General features: G+C 42.6%; 1 protein-coding gene across 11 annotated transcripts in view; it reads left to right on the top strand.

Moving 5' to 3' along the window:
* The window catches only part of foxp1b (forkhead box P1b), a 169,131-nt gene that overhangs the window by 63,497 nt on the left and 81,416 nt on the right, over positions 1-24,218 (top strand). For all 11 annotated transcript variants that reach the window (XM_053866984.1, XM_053866981.1, XM_053866985.1 and 8 more), the window contains one exon: positions 22,446-22,615. In XM_053866984.1, the coding sequence (XP_053722959.1) occupies positions 22,457-22,615 (159 nt within the window). In that variant the 5' untranslated portion in view covers positions 22,446-22,456. The remainder of the gene's footprint in view (positions 1-22,445; positions 22,616-24,218) is intronic.

Here is a 24,218-nt window from a genome sequence, read left to right as displayed (position 1 = left end):
TTCATGTACAGAGACATGAATAAAAGTCATAGTTTATATAGAAATGTTGATTTATGACAGAATTTTAGTGAGAGAGGACCTTTTTTTACGTCCATTTAGGAGGTTGTGATCCTTAGTCTATCTGTATTTTTGTTTGCGAAATAAGTCAATAGGGGATGAACAGATTTAAAGGAAATTTCCATGATGTGTTAATCTTGGGACGAGGAACTGTATTATCATCTGAATCTGTGGCTCTTTTGAAATATTTGTCTCTCTCTGTTGAGTGCTGTAGCTAAGTTAAGGAACGCTGTTGTCACTTGCTGTCTCAATAAGCTAAGTGCTAATGTGGGATGGGGTTCTCTGCAACGCGGACCCTGACACTGAGGTTTTTCCGCTGTTTTTGCCAGCGTGTCTGACCCCATTTTACTGCAGAATCTTGGTCAAAATCAAAGGTGAAGGGTTGTTCTTTGTTCTTTAGAGATCGTTTTTTAGTGGTTTATTTCCCATTCTGCATAGTGAGTTAGCCAAAATTCCCACGCAGCACTATAAAAGTTGTCTCAACATTAAGTATGATCAAGTACGTGTTGCTGCAAAGGGTGGCCCAATCATTTACAGCAGTACCTCGGTTCTTGACCACAATCCGTTCTAGACGGCCGTTCGAGAAGCAATTTGTTCGAAATCTGAATGGATTTTTCCCATTACAATGAATGGAAAAAGAAATAATGCGTTCCAAGCCTTAAAATAGGCTTTTGTAGGAGTGAATGTAGAGTGTCTGCTGCAGGTGGCTGTTCCTCTATGTGTGTGGCCGCTGCATGTAGGAGGGGTTGCCGAGTGAGTGACGTCTCTCCAGAAGTGAAGAGGTGCCCGGTGCGTGTCCAGCTCTGAATGTGCGCTTCTGTGCAGTTTGGCTGTGACAAAGTCATAAACCAAGTCACGCTCTGTCCCAGACTCGCCTCATCCCTGTCCCAGCTCCAGCCCACAACAGGACATCAAACCCTGGCTCCAGCCTCGGAGGTGTGGAGAGCGAGCACCTCCCCTGTGACACTCTACCACGGCTTTTTCGGGGGTGTTCGAGTTCTGGATTTTCATTTGAAATCAGAAGCAAAAAAATATTTTTTTGTTCGAACTCCGATTGGTTCGAAGTCCGGAACGTTCGAAAACCGAGGTACCACTGTATTAGGTCTATGGGGAAATCGCTTCTTCACACAGGGCTACAAAGGGTCAGTTAATGCTTTTCCTTGTTAGTAACTGCCATTTAAAAACTGTTTGTGTTTACCTCATGTACATTTGTTTGATGGTGTGAAACATTAAAGGGTGGCAAACGTGATGAAATTTCATATCAAACTTTTTCACTGCATGTGTCAGTGAAGGGCTATCGGACATTTGTAGTTCCAAGTGGTATTTGGTCAAGAGACTCGTAATGTTGCGCTGTTAAATACAGCTAAAAAAAATACCTCAACCCTTTGATGTGTCATTCGTACCCAAGTTTGAGGGTGAGGGTGATCAGATTTTTGTCAGACCTCCGCAAAAGTCCAGAGACAATTGTCATCATTTGTCCTCATTACTTCAACCTGACTCATCATGAATTGCAGAAGGAGTTCATGCAAGATCCTCGGTCCACCATGAAATCCCATCACAGTGGCGTTTTTCCACACTATTCAGAATTCCAATCTTGTTTTCTATCAGCATCAAACAGGGCACGGTGCTCTCCCTCGGACAAGTGTGCGTGTGAGGGCTTTGATAGCATGGTCCAGCTGGCCAACATGATTTTGTGTGAGATTGAGTGAGATGACCGCCGTACCCTGAACTCATCCACAGCCGAGCTTTGTCTTTCGAAAAAGTGTGTTTTCGGACTCTTCATCAGATTCAGATGTGGTGCCGTTCACCGCAGAAAAACCAATAACTGATTTGTTGTCTTCTGAGCGAAATGATTTTCCTGAGAGGCCACCAGTTCTGCGTCTTCTGGACCTTCACACCCTTCCTCTTCTCCAAAAATAATCAAATCTAACTTGCACAATGGGAGAAAAAGTGCTTCTGACAAACACTGTTTCACACAAAGGAGGAGAAATATAAACAAGAAACGCGCCGGAGACATTTGATGACTAAGTCAGGAATTTCACCCAAACTGCTTACAAGTCACAACAAATTCTTATTTGGAAAGTTTTGATTTCTTGCAATCACTTCCTGTCATGCTATCACTTTGCCAGTTCTTTGCTCCTGCCGTTTATTTTAGAAAACAAATGCCTTTTAGGGATAAAGCACCTGGTGGGGCCTGCTGGGATGCTTTCAGGCCTGCGTAAATAAACAGTGTGCATTTTTGGGCGAGATTAAGAAGGAGGCTGAGAAATGTGAGCCACAACTAGGTGAGGGAAAGATAAACAAAGTCATCACGCGTTCTGGGGCGTGTAGTTGTCATGTCCACGATTGTTTAAATGTGAGAAAAAAAAATATTATTTCAGACGAAATATCAAACAGCTATTGGGACGTAACTGCTAAAATGCTAGATGTGGTTTCCACAATTGAGTTTGAGAGATAAGTGTTATTTTTTCTTAGTTTATGAAGTTTACTTGTGGTAATTAAATTGCCAGTCCTCTACATTTGTCACTTGCAAATCCTTATTTTATGGATTGTTTTTAGTGTTTTGTGTGGTGATGTTTTTGTTTTACCTTTACCCTACTCTTGCCTAAACCTTTGCGTCAGACGTTACACATGTCCTACTCCTCAGACCAATGTTCAAACTGTCTATGCATTGCCCTTATGGACACTGTGTTTGCTGTATAATGTACTGTGTGTACCATGACTCTCATTGTCTGTAGGAGTACCAGTAGTACACTCAGTGTACTCCATTTCATTCAGCTGAATTTAAATTGAAATGAAATAATTATGAATCGTGAATATTACTATGTGCTTTTTGCTACGTTTATTCAGAAGTCTCTTGATTTTGGACGTCTGATTTATTCCATTTCTGTCTTCTATTTTCTGTCTATATCATGAGCAAAAATTTCATCTTTCTATGTTCAGTATTTAGAGCCTCTCACTAGTCAGTAACATTTGTGACCTAAGTGGTCTCTCATTTCTCGATTTCCTTTAGTTTTTGCCTTATGTATGGCATTTAAAAAGTTTCATTCAAAATTGCTCACAGTAAATTATGATCTGACAACGTAGTTCAGATTGATTTACGCCAGAGAAGCATCTTTTCCAATCAGAGTTGTGCAGCCTGGTCATGATGACCATGTAGCACCTTCTTCTAATGCGTTTTTTAAGGGTGTTTTGGGCCCAGCTTGCTGCTGTATCAAAGTCATTTTTCCAGGTCTTTTTACCAACTCAGAGGTTGTTTTTATGTTGTGGTCACTGGCAGCATTTATTCATCAACTGCGTTGTTGGGGCGTCCCAGGCGGGTTCACCTCAATAGAACCAGGCTCCTCCTTGCTGAGGGCTGTCACCTGGCCGTTTTCATACCGTCGGATATGCTGTTGACCTCAGTTCAATTATTCTACGAGCCCTTTAAGTGCTCTTGCTTCTTATTGAATGTGTGAGTTGGCCATACATGGAGTTCTGGGGGGACGACAGTGTGTAGCAGATGCCATTCCTACCGCAGTCTGGCTTTATTTGTGTAATCAAAAGAAAGAGGCCGGGAATTCTTTTTTAGGCTGATATTTATTTACAGCCTTCACTTTAAGCGCGGGTCTGAGCCTTGGCTTGCGAGTTGTTTTTATAAACAAAGTCTCTTTGGTCGGCCAGCGAACGCGCTGAGCTGCTCCGTGCACTAAAAACGGGAATGACAAACACCATTAGCTGAAAAATTTCCATCTCGTTGCAACTATGTTATTGTTTACTTTACCATGTACGTCCTAATATGGTTACCTCCCCGTCAAAGCCGGGAGTAGAGGGGCCCTCGCGGGGGGACGCTTTTAGCTGCCACTCAGACAATAAGAAACAAATGTCACAGCTCGGCTAAATACCGGGCTCACTTCTTTGCCCTCAAAGCTGCATGGCTTACTTGTAGCCCCTCTCCCCCCCCCTTGTCTTTCTTTGTTTGTCTGCATCTCCCCATCGATCTCCGTCCCCATCCTGGTGTTAGCGATGTGTTGGTTGACTGATGGGGCTCTGTTTGCCGTGTTAAGTTATTTATCTGGGGGGTGTTGGAGGGGCTGCGGCCGTCCTCCCAGATCTCCGCTCAGTTCAGCTGCGGGTCACGCCCTGGTCATGCTGATGATCAGATGCTGAGTGAACTTGGAGCGGGGGGGGGATTCACACCCTTATCCCACCCAACAATGTCATTTATCTGATGTAGCCTGAGAAATACAGTGTCTCTCATGTTCGCAAGCCGTGAACGCCTATCAAGCAACTTCTTTTCATGGCGACTGACCAAAATGAAAATAAATATGTCTTTATTTTAACCACGTATCACTCCAGATCAGTCGGGTGGTAGCCAGTTTAGTCAGTGATTAATAAGAATACTCTAACAAGGAATAGAAAACTTCTTGGTATGCAATTGTTTGCCAACTGTCTAATTCACTTTATAATAATATGAATAACAGTAATATATCATTTTCATTTTTATTTTTTTACAGCTAAATATTTAAAAAAGATAGTACAAACTTCCAAGCCCTACTTTTTGTTAGGGATTTGGACCAACCCGATCTACTGTCGGTGTCTGGCTTTCATGCCGTAAGCATTTTTGACTGATCGGAAATAACTGATGAACCTGAAGAGATTTCCAACACATGAGCCGAGTCTGAGCTTCATGTTCTCCGCTGAAATTTCTTCCTGCTGTGCTCTTCATTGAACCTGTGGAATGGATTTCCAGAACGTTGGCAGTAACACACGTCTCTCTTCAGGATCTTCATGCTACAGTTTGCATCCATTTGTCCACTGCGTGGAATTACTTCTCTCCAGGGATGTGTGCTATTCACTACTTACTTTATAGTGTATACAGAGTGTGGCATAAGCTGACGGCCCGTGCAGGAGAGCGAGGTGCAAGGCTCCCGTTTATCTACAATAAACAAACAGTGCAGCTGGATCTTTATATGAATGTTGTTGGACCTCAGACACAGGTCCCATGCAACTCATTTTCAGCTCTTTTATTTCAAACAAACAATTTTTCCTTCTACATTTATCTGTAACAGATTTGATAACTAGTAACTGCCAGTGTGAAACCTTCAAAGTTGTTTCTTGATAGGATTTTTCCTGCTGACACTTGTTTTTCAGACTTTCTTGTCTGGTCTTATGCTTGCCTCAAAATCCTAAAAATCTCCATATTCAGGGATCTGATTGGAATTTTCAAAGGCGGATCGGTGCATCCGTTATTTTTGCTCAGAAGCAGTTGGGACAACCTTCATAAAAATAATTATTTTTAGGCTCAAGTCAATGTCCATTGTGACATAAGTGTATTTTATGACAATTAAAATACTTTTTTTCCCCACAGAGTCGGACTGATGCTGATAACTGCATGCAGCATTTACTTATTTAACTTCATTTAAATGAGTCGGTCATCAAAACTTTGTCTATTTGTTTATTTAAGTAGGAAAGCAGAAACCTTTTTTGACAAGAAGTAGTGCTGTGGAAGTGTGATGGGAGGTACTATGTCACTACTGTAGTTGTGTGCAAGGCCCAGACCCATACGTTAGTGTAGATAGAAAAAGGATTGTTCTGTGCTGGCATGTGGAAGGCTATGTCAGTCTCTTTAAAATAGTCTGCTTTTTTTAAAAAAAAGGACTTGGAAGTTGTCAAGATCAAGGCCTTTTGGAGGTAATGCCAGAGAACTTCTCTTGAGGTTAGTCCAGCCGGTGGAAATCAGGTGCTTTGAGATGCATGGGCTTTCTTTTCCCCTGTTGTTGAAGAGAGATGGCAGCCTCACCTCAATCCTAAAATCCTCACGTTTATGATATTTGCCCAGTATTATCGGTGCCTGTGGATGAATGAGAGGATGGAGCATGAGGAATGTAGAAGGTCATACTGCGTGATTTACACAGAACAGAGCCACAGAATCCCTGGGAAAATACTTGGGCTGGGATCAAACAGACGGCATGTGATATGTTCTTAACACTGACCTTTAGATTCAGCCATTACACTTAAGGTGGATGGAAAATGCTTCAAGGGTCAGTCATTTTTTAACGTTGTTGGAGTCTACATTTATGTACATTTAAATCTTAGCATTTTTCATGATGTTTTTGTTGCTCCTGCAATATCTACCTATCTTCCTGTCAAACGCAAAACATAAGATTTATGATGAAATCCTTGTTTCTGACATGAACTGCTCCAAGTTAAATTGTTTTTGGATCTCCACTTAAGGGGAAGAAAAAAAATATTCTGATACTAGAGCAGTGCTCAGAGAGAGCTTACACCAACCAAGCAACTCATTTCTATCCATTATGTGATCTTTCCTCATGCCATACCTGAGACTGTTGGTCCCCACTGAGATTGTTTTGCGAATGTGTTCAATTCTGCTGTGTGTCGTCTGGTCCTGATCCCATTGCAGATGAGCTACTCATTATATGAGGCTTGGTTCATTTTGTTTTTAAAGAATTAAATCTATGAAAATATACCACTGTACAAACACTACTGTTTTGGGGCAGTGAAACCCCTGACCTGTCCATTTCGCGCCACTGAATGCCTTCATTCACACTCTGTCTCTTCGTCACTCTGGTCTGTGTTGTGGTTGATCTGTGTTTGGGAGGAGGGGTGTGGAATAGATGAGTTGCTGAACCAAAGTCACTTTTTAGAATTTGCGGACATCATTTTCGCAGCGCTCGGCTGCTACTACTTTCCTTCTTCTTGTCTTATTTTGGGCGGAGCCAGTGTTGCAAAATGCTTGTTACTCACTTGTTACTCAAAAAGATGTCTAGACAATTCAGTATGATAGGGTTCTTCCAGTGTAACACGAATATCACAATTCAATCTTGCTAGACATCAGAGCAGAAGATCTCGTCACATACCGAGCTTCCACATGGTTGAGTTCAGCTTTTGTTGATTACGTTTTATGAATGTAATTGTTTTTGTTGCAATACATTTGAGATTAAATCTTTACAGAAAGGTTGTGATTGCGGTTGTAAAATGAACTGATTTCCTGGAAGACCGGAGACAAGAAGCAGTAGCTGAGACCGGCTGTGGTGTCGGAACTTGGGACACACTGGTGAAAACAATGTATGTTTAGTGCTTTAATGTCAATAAAAGATGTCGATGATTCAAGACTAGTTTAGAAGTGACCCTCATGAATTTTTAAGCCAGGTGCAGCACTGACCTTTCTACGGCGCAGACGGCACCACTGCACCCGTGGTATATAGAACGTTGCGGCTTATTCTATCGTCTTAAATTTAGTGGTGGGTGGGGCTAATATTCTGGGGTGCTCTATTGTCACCGTACTTTTAGTACGAATGGCAGTGATTACAGGGAGAAACTGCGCTTTGTAGTCCCTTAAAAAACACTGAAAGTGAACAAAAAGAATTTGGAAAATGACTTGCAAATGCTCATGAACTTGTCTTCTTGGTCAGCCCATGTTAATAAATCACTCGCGCTTCCATTTTTCCACCAACAGGAAGACTTTGATGATTGGCTTTGTTTCCGAGACGCGCAGCAGGTTTTTTTGAAAACACATTTTGTCCTAAATGTAAACAGGGCCACTGCATGGCATATTTCCTCCGTTGTTCATTCATTCCTTTATCTCCCCACTATGACATGTTTAAAGGCTCTTTTGTACATTTGATGTTCACCAACAAAAGACGCATAAAAGTCGTCCTAGAAAGCGTAATGATGTGACTGCTTCAAAATACGAAGCTGGAAGAGAAGAGAGGCAGATTGCACAGCAGACACGGCCCTAGTGGGGGTATTAAATATGAATTAATGGAATGCTGCTGAGGCACATCTTTAGGTGTAGTGTAGTGTTGGAAAATAAAATTTATGTTGCCGGCGACTACCCGTGAAGGTGCATTTGGACCTAGCATCCTTTAATTAGAAGTGAGATATTAGCATTTCACGGCGCTTTCTGCTGGGTGAGGGGATCGGCTGGCCACCGCACCTTCATTAGCCGGCTTCTCTGTGTAATGAGTGCCGTCATTAGCTGATGGAGTGGATTTGCCTCAGCTCTACCTTGAAAGGCACGTCTTTGACGCACTCACAAGGAAGCATGAGGTCTTTCGATGGATTTTTTAATGAATGAAAAAAGATGTCACTTGTTTAAACTTTGATGAGCGCAGGCCTGATAATGTAAATCAGAGGCAGGGATTAGATTCTGTTCAAAATGAAAGGTGAGTGAGGAAAGTGGAGGTAGAGCGAAGAAGAAAGAAGCTGTCTGTCTTAAAAGTGATCTTCAGTCTTTCTACTTTTATCATCAACTATTTGGATTCCGAAGCAAAGGAACATCTGGGAATGATGAGTGAAACTACCCCTCAATCTGAATCACACATATGACTTGATAGGTTTTATAACAAATACTAAACAGGCAGCAAAGGCCTGAATGAGTTCTTTAAGTAAACATTGCGATGTAATAGAATCCGATTTTTGTATCGCAAAGGCTGCAATTTGAAGACCAAGGCAACCCACTCCGCCTGTCAGAGGCGCTGCAGTGTGACTTCAGCAGTGACACCACTTTTTGATGATCAAGCCAACCCATCCTCACGCCTTTGGCGTAAGATATTGACGTTGGGAAAGTGGTTTTCTGTGCCCTGTACGTTGCTTTCTGACACATAAGCATTTCAATGGACTTAAAAAAACGTTCAATTCATTGAGACTTTTGGAAATTCTCTTCATTGAATTATATTGGACGTCAGTGACAGAAAGTCGCTGTGAATGAAACGCACCACTGTTTGAGGTGCTTTAAATAGCAATTGATACATTTTACCGTGTTGAACAAAAGGAGCGCCATCCCATGCCTTACCTTGCCCCAACCTTGCTTTTACTGTACGTGTCGCATGGTGTTACATGTGCCTCAATTGAAAACCTCATGCGTCAACACGCAACGCTGCCTTCTGCGTCAATATAGGACGCAAAAGTCCACTTTCCCAATGACAATACATTACACCACCGGTTTGAAGATGTGTTCACCAAGCAGTAGCGGTACAACAACACCTCGTGCTGTCCATGTTCACACATAGGTGTTTCAATTGAGTGCTACATTTCCTCCTGTTAGATGTTCCAAGAGGCAGGAGTTAAGTCACCATGACTGGTCATTTAAGGCGTTTTACGTACCGAGTGCTACAAGGACGCAGGCAGAACGGAAGAAGCATGGAGCTACCCCTAACCCTAGCCGCCATCTTTCTTCTACGTGACCTGCAGCCCACAGTGTCGGGACAAGACGCAGCATGTGTACACGTGCAACGTGAGAGGCTGAGTTTGGATGCAAAAGTCCACTTGAAAATAGTTGCCATTTGACACCATAGTAATGACAATGTGTTGATATACTCCTACTGTCTCCTATCAAAATGCTGTGCCATGGAGACAAAACCTGAGAAGTCCATTCTCCAAGTTTTCCAATTCATATGCTTCCCGTCTTTAACATTGAAAAAATGTTCTGTGCTGTCCATTGTTAGGTCAGAGCAAGTTTCTGTTGGTGCCAGTGCCGTGGCTCCACATCACAAAAGCACCACATGAACTTGACTGTGAGTGGGCACGTTCAAACAGTCGTCAAAGCTGAGGTGTTTTAACACGATGTGGAAGTCTCTCTAAGCCCTTGGCTGCGGCACCATCCTCAGAATCATGCGTGACGTGATTAGTGTTTTATTGATGAGCTCCTGAAGTGGCAAGTGTGGGAAATTGGATCTTTGATCTCCTGGAGTTTTGGAAATGCGTCCTGAATGTCTCGCGGGCTTGCCAGGTAAAATACTCCCTCCAATGACGGTGATTCATCCGCGCACATCCAAAGCCCGACAGACAGAGCCCACCCCACCCCCTCCCCAAAACACATATTTGTTTAGGATGTTTTCACTTGGAGTCTCGGCAGCGATTACAGATGTTCATTAACAGAATTGGGTATTTGTTTTCAACTTTAACCAATCACTTTGATATGCTAATTACCAGGTAATTTAATTTGAGGCCTGTAATGATGATGCTGTTATTATGGACATAAATGATGCAGTTAAGCTGAGAGTAATCTCATTTGCATACTGTACATGCCAGTAAATTAAGCCCTTCCCTGCTTTGCTTCAGCTTCAATTTTCCACCTCTTTTCACACAGCATCCCTCAGCCCATAACAGGCCGGCGTGTTTGATGTGGAGAGCTGCTTCCTCGCACTAAATCTGCTCACAATATCTCATGCCTAAAGCTTCTAATTATAACTCTCCAAGTGCTCTTTGGAGAAGTTGTCGCTAATAACCAATCCAGGTTTTCACTCTCATCAACAACAAGCCTTTATCCTTAAGTGTGATGAGGGGATAATTGTTCAACATGTTATTTTTACACGCTGAAGCCGTTGCTGCTTAAAGGTTGATAGACGTGTTGGACCAGTGGTGACTTCTGTTAAAAAAAAGCCTTTTTCTTGATCTCAATTTCATCCTCATACCCAAAACTTACTACCTTATCGACAAAATTATTATTATTAATACTATTGTTATTATCTCTGAAGAACCCTGTGTTGCTCAGATTGGACAAATCCATGATGCGAACTCTACACAACAATACGGGTATCAGTCTATGACGTCCCGAGATCCCAGTGAAAGCTTCCAGGGAACTTGCGGAGGAGTTTCACTGTCTCACTGAAGTGTCTTCCTCTGGTGTTTAGATTTATTGGCTGAAAAAAACAATGAAAAAAAACTTACAAACAAAACAACAACAATAATATAGAACACAAAAAATATTATGTATTTAATCTGCCATATAATTTTATTTATAATGTAATTGTAATTTATAATTTTAAAATATTTTGTATATACTGCTGATAGAATTGTGGCATGATTTATTTTATAAATAAACTTTTTTTTACTTTTGCATTTTAAAGCAGAACTGCATTCCAACCGCTGTGTTCCGATGGTGTAATGACAGCCCTATGAAGGTAAACGCGTGTGCCGTTGAGTTGTGTATTTGTGCTGATCAAACATGCCAGATAGGCAGTGATGAATATTAAAGGCCCTCTCTCTCAGTCACCGAAGACCTCAAAACTGTGTGAACACACAAGCCTCATAATAGTCTGGACTTGACCTGCTCACAAACGCAGCCTGACTCGTCCCTGCATCCTGAAGGTGGCTCTGGAGGTTGTTTTATGGACTTCAAGGCAGACAATACAATTGCCCTTCACTGATGCGCCGCCATTTTGGGCCATAAAGAATATTATTTTTCTGCCAGCCAATTTTCTCTGTTAGCCTCTAATTGGCTACATAAATCTCAGGCGTGGAGGGTGAGAAATGTTGCAGTGTCACACAGTGTAATCTTCACCCTTATTTACCAATTCATTAAGATTCATTGATGCAGGATCGGTGAGAGGAAATGACAACATAAATCAGGCCTCCAACATAATGACCCTAATCAGTTGGGAATTGCAGAAAATGTCACCATGAACTATGTCCTTGTATTAGTGCCACTGTACATTGTCATGGTGTTGCTTTACGAGTGGTGCACTTCCTCCTGACAAGGGTTGTATTTAACCAAAAAGAGTTGTTAAAAGCTGAATCCATTAAGATACACAAGTCAGGCCGTTGGGTTTTTAGCCCCTCGCCTTTTATTTTCAGCACAAACACTTGTCTTATTTACACCCCCTCTTTTCTTCCGTCTGCATGGCTGGAGCTTTTAGAATAATGACATGCGTCTAAGGTCGCAATGGTGTCTCTAACAGAGAAGCAGTGGGAGGGCCACACGGGGAAGAAAATTGTCAGAGCTGCTTGAATAAAGTCACATTGTGTTTTGTTGATTGCTGTGTTTTTTGTTTCCTTGCACTTGGTCTTACTGTTGTTACTGACTGGAGCTAAGAATATGTCATTCAAACTATGATGCAGATGCCTTAGCCATCACATGTCCAGTCAGTGTCGGAACTGTAGGGTACACAGTAGAGACACATAACATTTTGAGCTGCTTAGTGACTTTGAAAAACTGTAAAAAAGGATGGGGCTGGGAATAATATTTTGAGATGTTGTAAACCACAGAACCACATTCATACATGTTTCTCTGATTTTTAACATTTATTCAATTTTTTTTTTTTTTTTTTTATCAATTAGCCACTTTTTTTTGTCATGGTGGAGATATTCTTGCACTTCGAAAAACCAAAACTGAGGTAGTTTGCAAACACAAACACAGAAGTCTTTTAAAAAATACAATTATTGCGATGCTATAAACTAAGGCTGTGTCCCCTATCTCACAACACAACACTCGTTTTTGACCCTGTAAGTGCGGTGTGTCCCAATACTCCAAAGACTGAGGGCACTGGCTGTTCACCACTTGAAATGATCTCTTCAAACTGAGGGAGCTCCGGGGCTGACTTGAGACGATGTGGGAATATGGAGTGTGGATAGATTTCCAGGACGCCATCGTACTTTATTTACAATGTTGGACAGGACAACAGGGACATTTTAGTGCCCAGGACTACTCTTCCGTTTACTTTCTCCGGTATCACGTTAGCGACCCAAATGGTCGACCATGTCCGACAACATGAACAATACAACATGTATGTACAAACAACAGTCGCTAGCATCCAGGCTAACGCTAACATCGTCGTACCTCTAACTGATCTATCACCGCAACATGGCGGTGAAGCCGGCTTCGGCTCCGCCCATTTCTTCTCAGCTGGCTCACTAAACCAAGTGAGATTATCAGCGCTGGTGCAGGAGGTTGCAAAAATGTTGGTGCTAGCATTTCCAAGACGTCTCCTACACCGGATATGCAGGAAACCAATGACACGTGGCGAAAACCCCAAACCAAGTGCTAGCGTGAAGTATTAGTGTACGGGTGAGAAGTGGGACCCAGCCTAAATTCCTGTAAATTTAAAACTAGTGTTAAAAGAAGTTAAGATGTTTCAAAACCACAGGTACAGGATGCATATCTAACGTCACACAGTGATGTGTGAAATAAGTTGACCTCTTATGCAAATTTTTATCACCAACACGGCTGTGCCATTCATAAATATGCAGTGTATAAAACTGAAAATTCAGTGCAGTGTTGCACAAATCGAGAATTAGGACAAGAGTCAGACCATGTGGACGTATCATTAGCTGCATTAGCTCTTAGTTTGCATGAACCTGCTCTCCATCCTCAAAAAAGGCTTACAAATCACTCATTATTTGCTGATATTTCCGCAACTTCCTCCGTTTCAGTGCATACTTTGTTTGTTTACATTTTGTTCCTCCAGTCACAAGATGGCGGCGGCGATCGTTCCACTTACGAATCACAACTCATCGTTTAGAGTGACGTCTTTTGATGATGTCACTCTTTTGACAAGTCTAACCCTGCAAATCTGATGGTGTTTGGTACAAACATAAGAATCATAAAACAGCCATACTGTCCTTTGGCCACGAACTTGTATAATGCTAAAGCTAATGAATAAATGAATGCATTTGTTCTTAGACACACCTCAGATTGGAAAGGATGCAACAACCGTTGTTCTGCTGTGAATAGAGGCGGTTTTCCATTTCACTGGTGCTGGAAATATTTACAAATTTGCATTGACAAAACAAGTCAATTCAACTTGTCATCAAAGTGGTTCGTTTTCCCAGACACTAGCGGTCGATTCTAAATGTTGCTGAACGTCAAAAGTTGACTTTTTTATCATTATTTTTAGACGACTTTGCTGAGGAAGGTCTTCTAAACTGTCCAGAATGTTGTCGACGTCCTTACCCAGGGGTTTACATCCACCCAAAAGACCACAGTTCTCACAGTTCTAATAATATTGACCTCTCTTGACATTTGCGTACATTTTTAATTAGACAAGTTCATTAAGGCTAACCTTGGTTTTCCCATGAAAGAGCATCTGACACAGTTTCTCTCAACAAACTCGCACCCCCCTTCACACCCGTGGGAAGATGCCTTGCATGAAGGCAAGTAAGAATGATTAAGTATACGTTAATCTTTAAATAATGTGGCGGACTTTAGTCTTCAGCAGATCCCAGGCGATGCCGGTTGACTGAAAATATGTTGTGTGAGGTGACTGCATGAAAAGCAGTGCAGTGACAGTGGTCACCAAAGAAGTCCGTTACGGCTGTGTATCCTTGTGCTTCCTTGTTAGTGGGTGTGAACCACAAGTGAGCTGGATTATCAAAGTCAAATGAAGGAGAGCGCCTGACAAAGTGAGTGGTAAACTGCTGCTAGATCTCACAATTACTATTCCATTCATGTACAAGCAGATTTCAACTCATTAGTCTTTTCTATTTACTCAGTCTCAATCGGCCCGAGTTGCGCTAAAAATACCGTGGCCTGCCTTACTTTGGCACATTCTGTCATTCTCAGGGCACAGCAGGCCTTCACACAGAGCTGAGTCTCACGTGGCTTCCAGCGCGGGAGGAGAACTGATTTGTATGTTTCTGGAACTACAAATACACTCACCTTCCGTCCTCTGCGGTTATTGATGTTGTTGTTGTTTTAAAGCTTAAGCAGGTGTTTAAGAGCGGTTGGTTTTTTGAGACATCTGTGCAACAGCTTGTTTGGATAGCTTGATTGGATCCTGGTCCTCTCTCACTCTCAGACTGGTTTCTGGTAATTGGTTTCCATGCTGTAGGTACTCAACGAATATTTGGGAGAACTATTGCTTTCTTTAACTGCAGATGATGTGGCACTCACTCATGAGATTATGGTAAAACTCTGGATATTAATGCACTCATCAACAACTAATGTACAAAACTAGGTGCCAAAGCGTTCACGTTGGAATAGTGTGTCTTTTCTTAGTTGCCCAAGATGGACAGATTTCCGCACGATAAACAGTGCAATGCATTTGTTAGCGGATGAAGGAGGCAAAGAATCAGCACGTAACAGAAAGACAAAAGTTGGGCATAGTGTTAAGCCATGAGGTGGCGCTCCTTCCGCTGTCACTTGGTGTACATAGCACTTTATAGATGGTGCCTTTCACTCATGGTCACAATGCCTATATTACAGCACACTCCGTGCTTTAGGCGTTGAGCCACTTAAGGTACTATTCTGTATATACCAAGTAGCAACTCATGACCCTGAACTTGTCCCTTCGGAACGTCACACAAGAGCGGAAAGAAATTGGCTCCATCCAAACACCTGCGACACAGATGCTGACTGTGACGTTCACATCGAATGTGAACTTTTAAAGTTTTTAAATAGTCAGTCATAGTCAGTTATCCTTTTCCCAACAAACAATCGTACAATGCCACCAGCAGAAGGAAATGTGAGCAATCCCCTGGATTTTATTGATAACTCTTAAAGCCGGCTGCAATGTAGAACTGCTGACCACCAACCACGACCCTCAGGTCCTCAGGTGGGTCCTGGCTAGTGGCCCTAAGTCTAGGCTTAGATTTAGAGGTGACAGCTATAACTCTGCTAGCAGACGTTGATGACTTGAAAATGAATTTAAGGCTCACAAAATCAAACTCACAAAAATGTTTATATCCCCAAGCCTCAGGCTAAAACATCTTTTAAAAGAATCCTTCTTTGAGTGAATATTTCCAATGTTTGATTTAAATTCCGGTGAAAATCCATGGAATATATACAAATACATTATTCCACTCATCCATGTGGAGTCATGGACAGATTTTCCTTCTTGCGCAGACATGTGTGCTGTCCTCATGTGATACGACAATAGCTTCATCAGATATTTCTTTGCTGTTCATATGAGAAGTTTCTCACCAGTGAGTATCTTGCACATCACAATCACGCCAACATTGAGAGTCTCCAAACAACTTCCATAGCGGCTGAGATTTTTTTACTTTTTAGCTCAATAACCGTTGTTTTTTTTTGGCCTCACACAATCCTGAACATAGTAAAAGAGATTTTGTCATCGCTGATTCTTCGATTTTGTCTTTGAAGCCATTGTTGCACTCTCACTGTCTGTGATTTGCGCTGTCAGAGACTTAACTTTGGCTCCTCTGGCCAAAGAATGCTAAAAGTCATCAGGACCAGATACAAACAGTGGGGCTGTTCTTTGGCTTTTACAGCTCCACGTTGCCAAGTGGCTCCCAGACATTGACATTCTTCCCAATCTTGTTTTGTGTTTTTTAGATCTCAGGGCCGACTTCTTTGGACTGACTTTTTATCCCACCAAATGTAGTGACACTCTTCAGTTTATGCGCTGCTTGTAGAAAGATTTGTGTCTGTGTGTCTTTCCCTGCTGCTCGTGTAAAGCTCTTTAGGTACCTGTGGATTTTGGAGGCAAAAAAAAAAAAAAGTGTTGACTGAAGTGAAACCTTCTCCTGGGCTGGACAAACAGTACCGAACCATCAAAACACATCAAGTGTGTAACTATGACGATAGTAAAGTAAGGGATAACATTAAGATCTGATTATTACAGTGGTTAAAGTAAGGGTTTTGTGAAATGAAAATGTGTTCTATTCCAAATGAAGGGTGGCAGGGAACGTCATTAAAATGAACAGTGAAGCTCTATCAATATTTCATTCGGTATGGGTAAAGTAGCGTCTGTTTCACCTTGAGTCTTTGTTGTTTGTGTCACAGCATGTTGGGATGATTGCAAGTGCTACATCCCGAAGGCCTCTGACATCTTTATTTCATTTTCCACTAAGCCAGTTAGTGAATAATTGAACCAGGTAAATGTTTAACATGTTTCTACTAGTTTCCTACAATGATGCTGCAAACAGCGGCTGTTTGTAACAGACACATGGTTTCTTTGCTTAGACAATGGCCCGTTTCCATTGGCGACCGCCCTGTCCGCCACCTATCCCACCGAAGCCCATCTTGTTCGCATTCACGGTTGCTTGCTAGCAGCTGCAACACAGCAGCCTAATGCATCTTCAAATGTCAGAAGACTGACTTCTTGTTTATCTTGAGGCCTGTCTGCTTGTTTACTCAAGCTCAAGCTGCTTTTGCATCGACCTTGATTCAGTAAAGCTAAGCCCCCATTCTTCCTCCTCCTAAAACCTGTTTACACTCAGCCTGCCCGAGTGTCACCTAGGAAATCGGACGATCATTCCACCTGGTTAATATTAAATGGCTCTTGCAAGGAGATGTGTTTGTTCATAAATACATACCCCTGTTCCTCCTGTTTACTGTAGCCATGGCAGCAATCGCTTATTAAACAAACAGCTGCTCTGTTTGCCCGTGTGAGTGGTCCGCTCTGCCCTTCTGCTTCTGTCTCTCATGAAGCACTTGGCTGTTCAAAGTAGCAGCTTTAACTTATCTGTGTCTGACCCACGCTGTTACTGAGGATGCCTCAGTAAATCAAAGGAAGAATGACTCACCTACCGGCAGACTTGTTGGAGGTAGTTGTAACCTAAACATCTGTCTGCTTCCTTTGTTAATATATACAGAATGTCCTCATGGAGGAGGGCGTACTTTAGTTAGAAATAAAAATACATATTACCACGTGATGTGCACCAGCTCTTTGCTTTTATATTGCCAGAGTCTGTTGAGAAGTTTTGGAATGCCTTATAGCAAAATCACTCATTGGAATGGAGTGAATTATATTTTCAAGAAACACAACACGACACATACAGAGACCATGACCAATGGGGGGGTGAGACCAAGTTCGAGACAAAACCGAACCCAGAACTGTAGTTTGTACCAATGAAAGCATTTCAGCGCTTGATTTATTTGGAAAAAAAGAGACTGCCATTGCGGTAATAAATTGATATGTTTGTCTGTATGATGAATAGACTTCTGTATTCAGTTTGGGTTTGATCTTGCTCCCTGTATGCCCTGCTCTCAACATGGTCTTGACACAGTCTTGGGACAAACAACTTAAGATTCAGTTTTAGTGATGTCTGGCATAACCTTCTGTATCCATAAATGCTCCTGAACGCTACTGATGTGATCGATGTGATCCAGTGTCGTATCAGGTTCCGATACCATCGTAATTGTGTCAGCCATCTGCCCTGTGACGAGACACCTAATATACTGGTACTTTGGTTTCAAAATGACTCACATATACCGTACATACCTGCTCCCTTAGAGAGAACTACGAAGCATGTGCAGCAGCTTGTTTGTGAAAACCGGCTGTAAAGATTTGCGGCTACCGTCATCATTATTCAATGGTGTGTTCAGGTCTGGCTTGGAAAACCACCTAGTCTTCCGCTCCCTCACAGTTATAAGGATGCGTTCAAGTACCAAAACACGGTACCGTTTGAAGTGAATCAGCACTTGGTAAATAAAGTCATCCATGACACCTTTTTTGTTTTATTCTTACCCTACGTGTCTAATACCCAATCATCAATATTGAGGATGACAGTAAAGCAGAGCTCTGGTGTCGCATATATAGAAAATGGAATAACCGTACTAACATTGGGATATACCAGCCGTCCCACTGAGCTAGTTGGTGATTGTGATATTTCCCGTGTTAAAGTGGTGTGGGATTGTAAAGATGAATGAGAGTAAACCCATAATTTTGGTTTTAAAAAAATCAGTGTGGGTGAAATAAACTGTTAGGTTGCGCTCTCTTTAACGTTTAATCCGACACCAGACTCCATGGGGTTGCTCGCACTCCTACTACATCTTGGTTGTTTACATAAATTCTCCAACTTCCTCAGCAAGAACGCTGTGGCATTATTGTTAGAACTCCTAGCTTGGGTTTGTCTTTTGACACACAAGTCAAAATATAGCAAAACATCTGACCCCTCTGAAACCTTGAGAAGTTTCTGTTTTTGCACCTCCACTGAGAGACATGTTGTCTAGTCTATCGATGGTGCCGCACCTAAACACATCCAAAGTGAAGATCCTGGACTGCTTTGTGTGGCTTTATCTCATGCAAGATATGTTGCGAGTTTGTTGTGTGCTTGTGTAAACACAGGCAGTGTGAGAACTTGGTAAATCGAAGCAGGTGGTTGCTGAGGCTTTACTGTCATGAGCATTAAAGAAAAACAGAACGCGGAGAAGGGTCAGCGCACAGCTGTGCAGGCCGACCTACCTTGAATCCACTGCTGGCTTGTGTGAGCTGTTGAATTCCAGGCAACCATGACAGTGGGACAGGCATTAGATTTCTCGTGTGGGGGGAAGAGACGCAGGAGCGGCGGGGATGAGGATGAGCTCTGGCCGCCGGCTGTTCTTAACCTTCAACCTGTCTAGTCAGGTGGGAAACACATGTGACTGTTGTTTGTACTGTACTGCCCATATGTGAGGCAGAGAAAATAAAAACTGTAAACAAACACAGACTCTGACCTTAGTTTATTGTCCCGTGTCGGCTCCAAGCTCTCACAGCACAGGCAGATCTATCAACAGATGTTCTGTTGCTTTAGTCTGGGTTGGATGTTTTCCCATTTTCTTTGTGAAAGATCATCATAAGCTCGCCGATATCGCATTTCAAAAACAAAATGCAGGTGCACTTTATGAGGTCCTGAATTCAAATTTTGTTCTCCTGGTTTCAACTTGTTGGTCTTCGATTCATTCATTTTGTACCGCTAACCCTGGTGCGCCAGGATCATGAGAAGCCGGAGTCGTGTGTAGGGCATAGGGAGGGGGTCACACAGGACAGTCGAGGGGCGAATGGTCGGGTTTACTTTGGCTGTTGCTCTGTAAATACAATATGTAAACCTCCATTTAAAGAATTTAAATGAGTTTGACTGAGTGTGAAAGTAATTGAGGACGGCATGGTAAGCAGCTAGAACATGGGCAGTGTTTCCATGGACAATACTGTTTAAACAGAACAGAGGCGGAGATGCAGAAATAATATTTTGGTCCTGTGTGAAATATTTCAGATATTCCAGCTTTACTGTTTGTGTTACCATACAGACAATTGTGGAATTTTATTATCTGACTTTGTTTGTTTCTGGACTTCAGGAGCTGCTTTAGCTCTTGGCTAGTGCTGAACTTTCTGGCTGGGTTTTGACCTTTCATGGGCATCTGCAAAAGGAGAAGGCTGTTTGAGCAGCGAAAACAAGACAAGGGCCAAGTCACATGATAGCGTTGTCCAAGGCTGCGCTGATGAAGGTGCCCGCCTCACTGCCTCACAGATTAACATTGTTATCAGCACAACTCTCTAATAAGACTCTGTCCTATCTGCTTGATATTTTTGATGGATAATGCCCATTTTCCATTTTCCTTTTTTCTTCCCGATTTTTTTGTCGGCGCTTTGAACGATTCTCTTGCAAAATTAATGAGAAAGTAGATTTATGGCTTTCATTTGTTTGTCAATTCGAAAATTAATTGGGTGTTAATTTTCGCTATCCCCCCATCAGTGCCGGTTCTGAGCACTCACACATTACTTTGTATTCATCCGAGCCGTTCCTCTTTTATTGTGGGTCAGTAGTTTTGCATACATTAAAATTTCCCCCGGCTCATTCTCTTGATTACTTTTGGAGATGCAATGCATTTGAAAATTTGCAGCTTTTCTGTACTAATTATGAGAATTATCTGTGAAGTGATGGAGGATGAATAATGGCAGTAAGACACTGGGTTGTGAGGGGATGTGAAATGAAAGTGTTTCCTCTCTCAGTGTTTTATCAATGATAAGCAGCAGGCAGATTTTCTGTATGACATAAACGTGCTGTACCACTCTTCTCTTTTAAAGTGTGATGCTTAGTGCGACGTCATGTGAAGGATTAGTTCAAGTTTCCTGAGAACAAAATGTCTGCTTTGTAGATCATTGAGAGCGGCTTTGCAATTTGAAATTCCTGAAATATTGCAAGCACAAATTTGTGTTGTAATTGGTCTCTCAGGAAGAGAAGCGGTTCATGCCGTGGCCTGTAGATGGAGATGTGTCTGGCTGCAGCCCATCCCAGTTACTCAGTCTGTTTAGAAAATCCCATTATGGAAGGAGCCCGTGCCAGACTGGAAGGGTGAGCCAGGTCAACATCTGTCTGGCGGGCGGGGGGCAGCCTGCACCCAAACCCGGTGAGCTGGGCCTATGAGCTGAGCCTAGACTGCTCTGACAGGCCCCTCGGTGCGGGGGTTGTATGACACACAACTGAACCGGCACAGGCCACAGTGTCGGATGACTCACTTAGTTGGATATGCTTCACGCGAGGAGGACTTCTGGAGGAGAGTAGATGTAAACCGCAGTGCACGGTGGGTTCTGGTTCTGGTTCTGGTTAAGATCTCCACAACTGCAACTGATGAAGTGGCTCATAATGGCTGGAATCCAAGAGCTATGAAGTGTATTTCAGGCTGAAGTTCAGCTTTATTTTTATTATTATTATTTCAATCATTTGGTGTCCGGAACATTATCTCACCTGCTCTCTGTAAATACTCTGTGTGACAAGTTGTCAAGCTCAATTTCCTCTCTGTCAGTCTGAGCGTGTCCCTCTGGTGTCTGCCTGCGTCTGCGTCTTGTTTAGATGTGTGTCTCTGGAGACGCAGTGGCCGTGCAGTTGCCCCCCCCCCGCCCACTTCCATCACACGCCTTAAACGCAACACCATAAATCTGCATTTAGCTCCATTCTCACCTTCCTTCATGATGAGGCCCTGTGTTTTAAAGGCATTTATTCTGCTTCATATAAATAATTAATCAGGCAAGTTAATTTGCTTCTGCTTGACTTGGTCAGCTTCATTAACTGCTCCGGTATTGGGCACCCAGACGCCAGTGAGGCCTGCAACCGACGCACAATAGCTGTAAATCATTCCACTGATTTGAGGAACACAGGGAGAGATTTCCACTGGGGTCATTGCCACCGGTCTCCTGAGAGCCCGTGCTGGGTGGGTGGGCGACACTTGTCTGTCTGGCTTTTTATGGAGCATAAAAGAATTCCTGCAGCACAAAATGGATGACTGTCACTGTCAAAATGGAACTATGGTCTATATCTTAATACATAATATGAATTTATTATATTGTCTCGGTCTTTCCGCTGCACATTTCTGTGCACCAGATCTTTATTTTGGTGTTAATTGAGGAGCCCTGAAGGATTTAGCTGTTTTTCCTCAGACTGGGATTGGAGGTTTCTCATGGAGATCCTTTGGCCGGCCTCACACAGTTGCCCTGTTTCCCATTAAAAAGCCATTCAGTAGTGGTTCTTCTGGGAGCCACGCAAGTAAATATATCCATTTCCATAGAACGTGTTTTGTTATAGAGGTCCAGTGTTTTCTTGGGCTCCTCTGCTCTCACTCCAGCCAGGTCGGGTTCCTTTTCCACAGTGCCCTCCACCGTCACACCTGACCGTGGCCTGTTGGGTCCTCCAGCTTTATTTTGTTCCTGAGTGTCGACTGCTAAGGTGGGGATCGGTAACGAAAAAAAACAACAACAAAAAAAAACAAAGTTCAATACGTAATGTGCAGTGAGACATGTTTATTCGCCGAGGATTACTGCGCGTTCATTGTGTGTGCTCCAATCAAACAAACACGAAGGGGAAAATCGAGTGAAGCCCTCCGAATTTTTTCTTGTGGGAAGGATGTGACAGATGTTTACAGTTTGGCTCGCAGTTGAAATGCAACCTTTTTGTTTTAACAGCTGCTCCATCTAGTCTTTCTCACTCTCGCTGCCCCCGTTTTCTCTCAGGTTTTCAAGTCATGATGCAAGAATCTGGAACAGAGGCGACGAGCAACGGAGCGGCTAATCAAAATGGTGGAACAAACGCGGAACCCGGGTCGAGGGAGGGACGAGCGGACAGCGCCACACCATCAGCGGAGGCGACCCCGGCCGATCTGCTTCATCTCCAGCAGCACCAGGTAATTCACAGTCCCTCTCTTCGCACCTGTCTCGGCTTCATTAAGACATGTCAACAGCAGGCCCACTTAAAGTGCTGCTAAATATTTAATTCCTGCCTAAAGTACATCGAGTACATAAACACATTATTATGATTATTTATGTATATTGAAAGTCTGTGAATATTTAACGAAGGGGAAGTGCTCTTCGTGTGATTGTGTTTGCTTGCTGATGTGTTTATCCTCGCACAGGGCATCTCAGTTTTAGTAAAATATTCATCCTGATGTTCTGACATATTTTAAGTGTCGAGGTGCTGCCTGATTTTTTTGGCAGTTAAGAGACGATGACATCCAATAGGCTGACAGCGTTTCCCCGGGACCATTGTAAACACACCTCACACTCCCAACTAATGCCACACTCTCCCACGTTAGCCAATGAGGTGCTGCAATCCGCACGTCATGCTGCGTGTCGGCGAAGCCCAAAACATTTTCACCATTTCGTTCCAGAGGCAAACAGACACGCTCTTTCTGTTGGTGTCAGTGTTATGCACGTCACATGACAGCGTGTTTGAGGACGCAACGATGAAAAGATCAGCGTGTCTTCTGCTATCTTGGTCAGTCCGACAGCACGACTTGGGTTGCTGTCAGGAGCTGTTTGGTGATGATGCACAGGCTCACTGTTGTCACAGCACATCCATCATTGTTTGTACGCCGAGCGCAACAATGCAGCGGCAGTCTAGAGCTGAGCAATAATTCAAAATTATCATTCATCATCTTGTAGTAGAGTCAGATTGATGATGGGAAACAATGCGGTGACACTGCGAAACACAGATCCGTCGTCAGCATTGGTTATAAGCAGCGTGTACAAGGCCTAACAGTGGTGTACATGAAGTGAAAAAATAGCTTTCAAATAAATCTGCATATGTCCATAAATTATTCCACTCTAGATGTAGCAACTCAATATGTATATATGATTTTTGTAGACTTTAAGTCTTTACCAATCGGACCATTCCCATTCCTCCTTTCCTTTAACATAGAGGTGTCCTGTCCGGTCCTCGAGGGCCGCAAACCTGCGAAAACCTGCACCCACTGTGGCACTGAGGGTGGATTTGGACAGTCACAGCATCCAAGATGCAGAGCGATGCCTGTCATTAGGCTTGAAACAGATGAATAATATCACACAAAATTCCCAAATTTAGAACACTGTACAGAAAGACTATGCCAGCGTTCACCTTTCCCTTTTACCAAAGGTCAGGTTCAGTTGACCTCCAGACTTTGGTAAGCGCTTCATATCAAGGAAGTAACACAATTTTGATTCAACACTTTGAGTGAATGCCAGCTTTTCAAAGCAAGTAAATTTAAGAAGCATTTCTTTTTTTTTTTTTTCATTATTGTTTTTTTTTTGTCACAATCATACACAAAAAAAACTTTTTTTGTCTAAAACAAATCTTTTCAGTATGTTTCAGACTGGGATGTGCGGGACATTTAATGATCTGACGATTAAAGCCTGGAAATATGAAAAAAAAAATCCATCTCGTCATCAGATTATCCATCTGAGTTCTCTTCTTTGTGACTGTTAGGTCAAACCATAACCATAAGCATCGGAATGAACTAGATTTCAGCCCAA

The sequence above is a fragment of the Synchiropus splendidus genome, chromosome 6 (genome assembly GCF_027744825.2).
Source record: "Synchiropus splendidus isolate RoL2022-P1 chromosome 6, RoL_Sspl_1.0, whole genome shotgun sequence".
Classification (NCBI taxonomy): Eukaryota; Metazoa; Chordata; class Actinopteri; order Syngnathiformes; family Callionymidae; genus Synchiropus; species Synchiropus splendidus.
The sequence above is the reverse complement of the archived record's forward strand: the minus strand, read 5'-3'. Positions and strand labels throughout refer to the sequence as shown.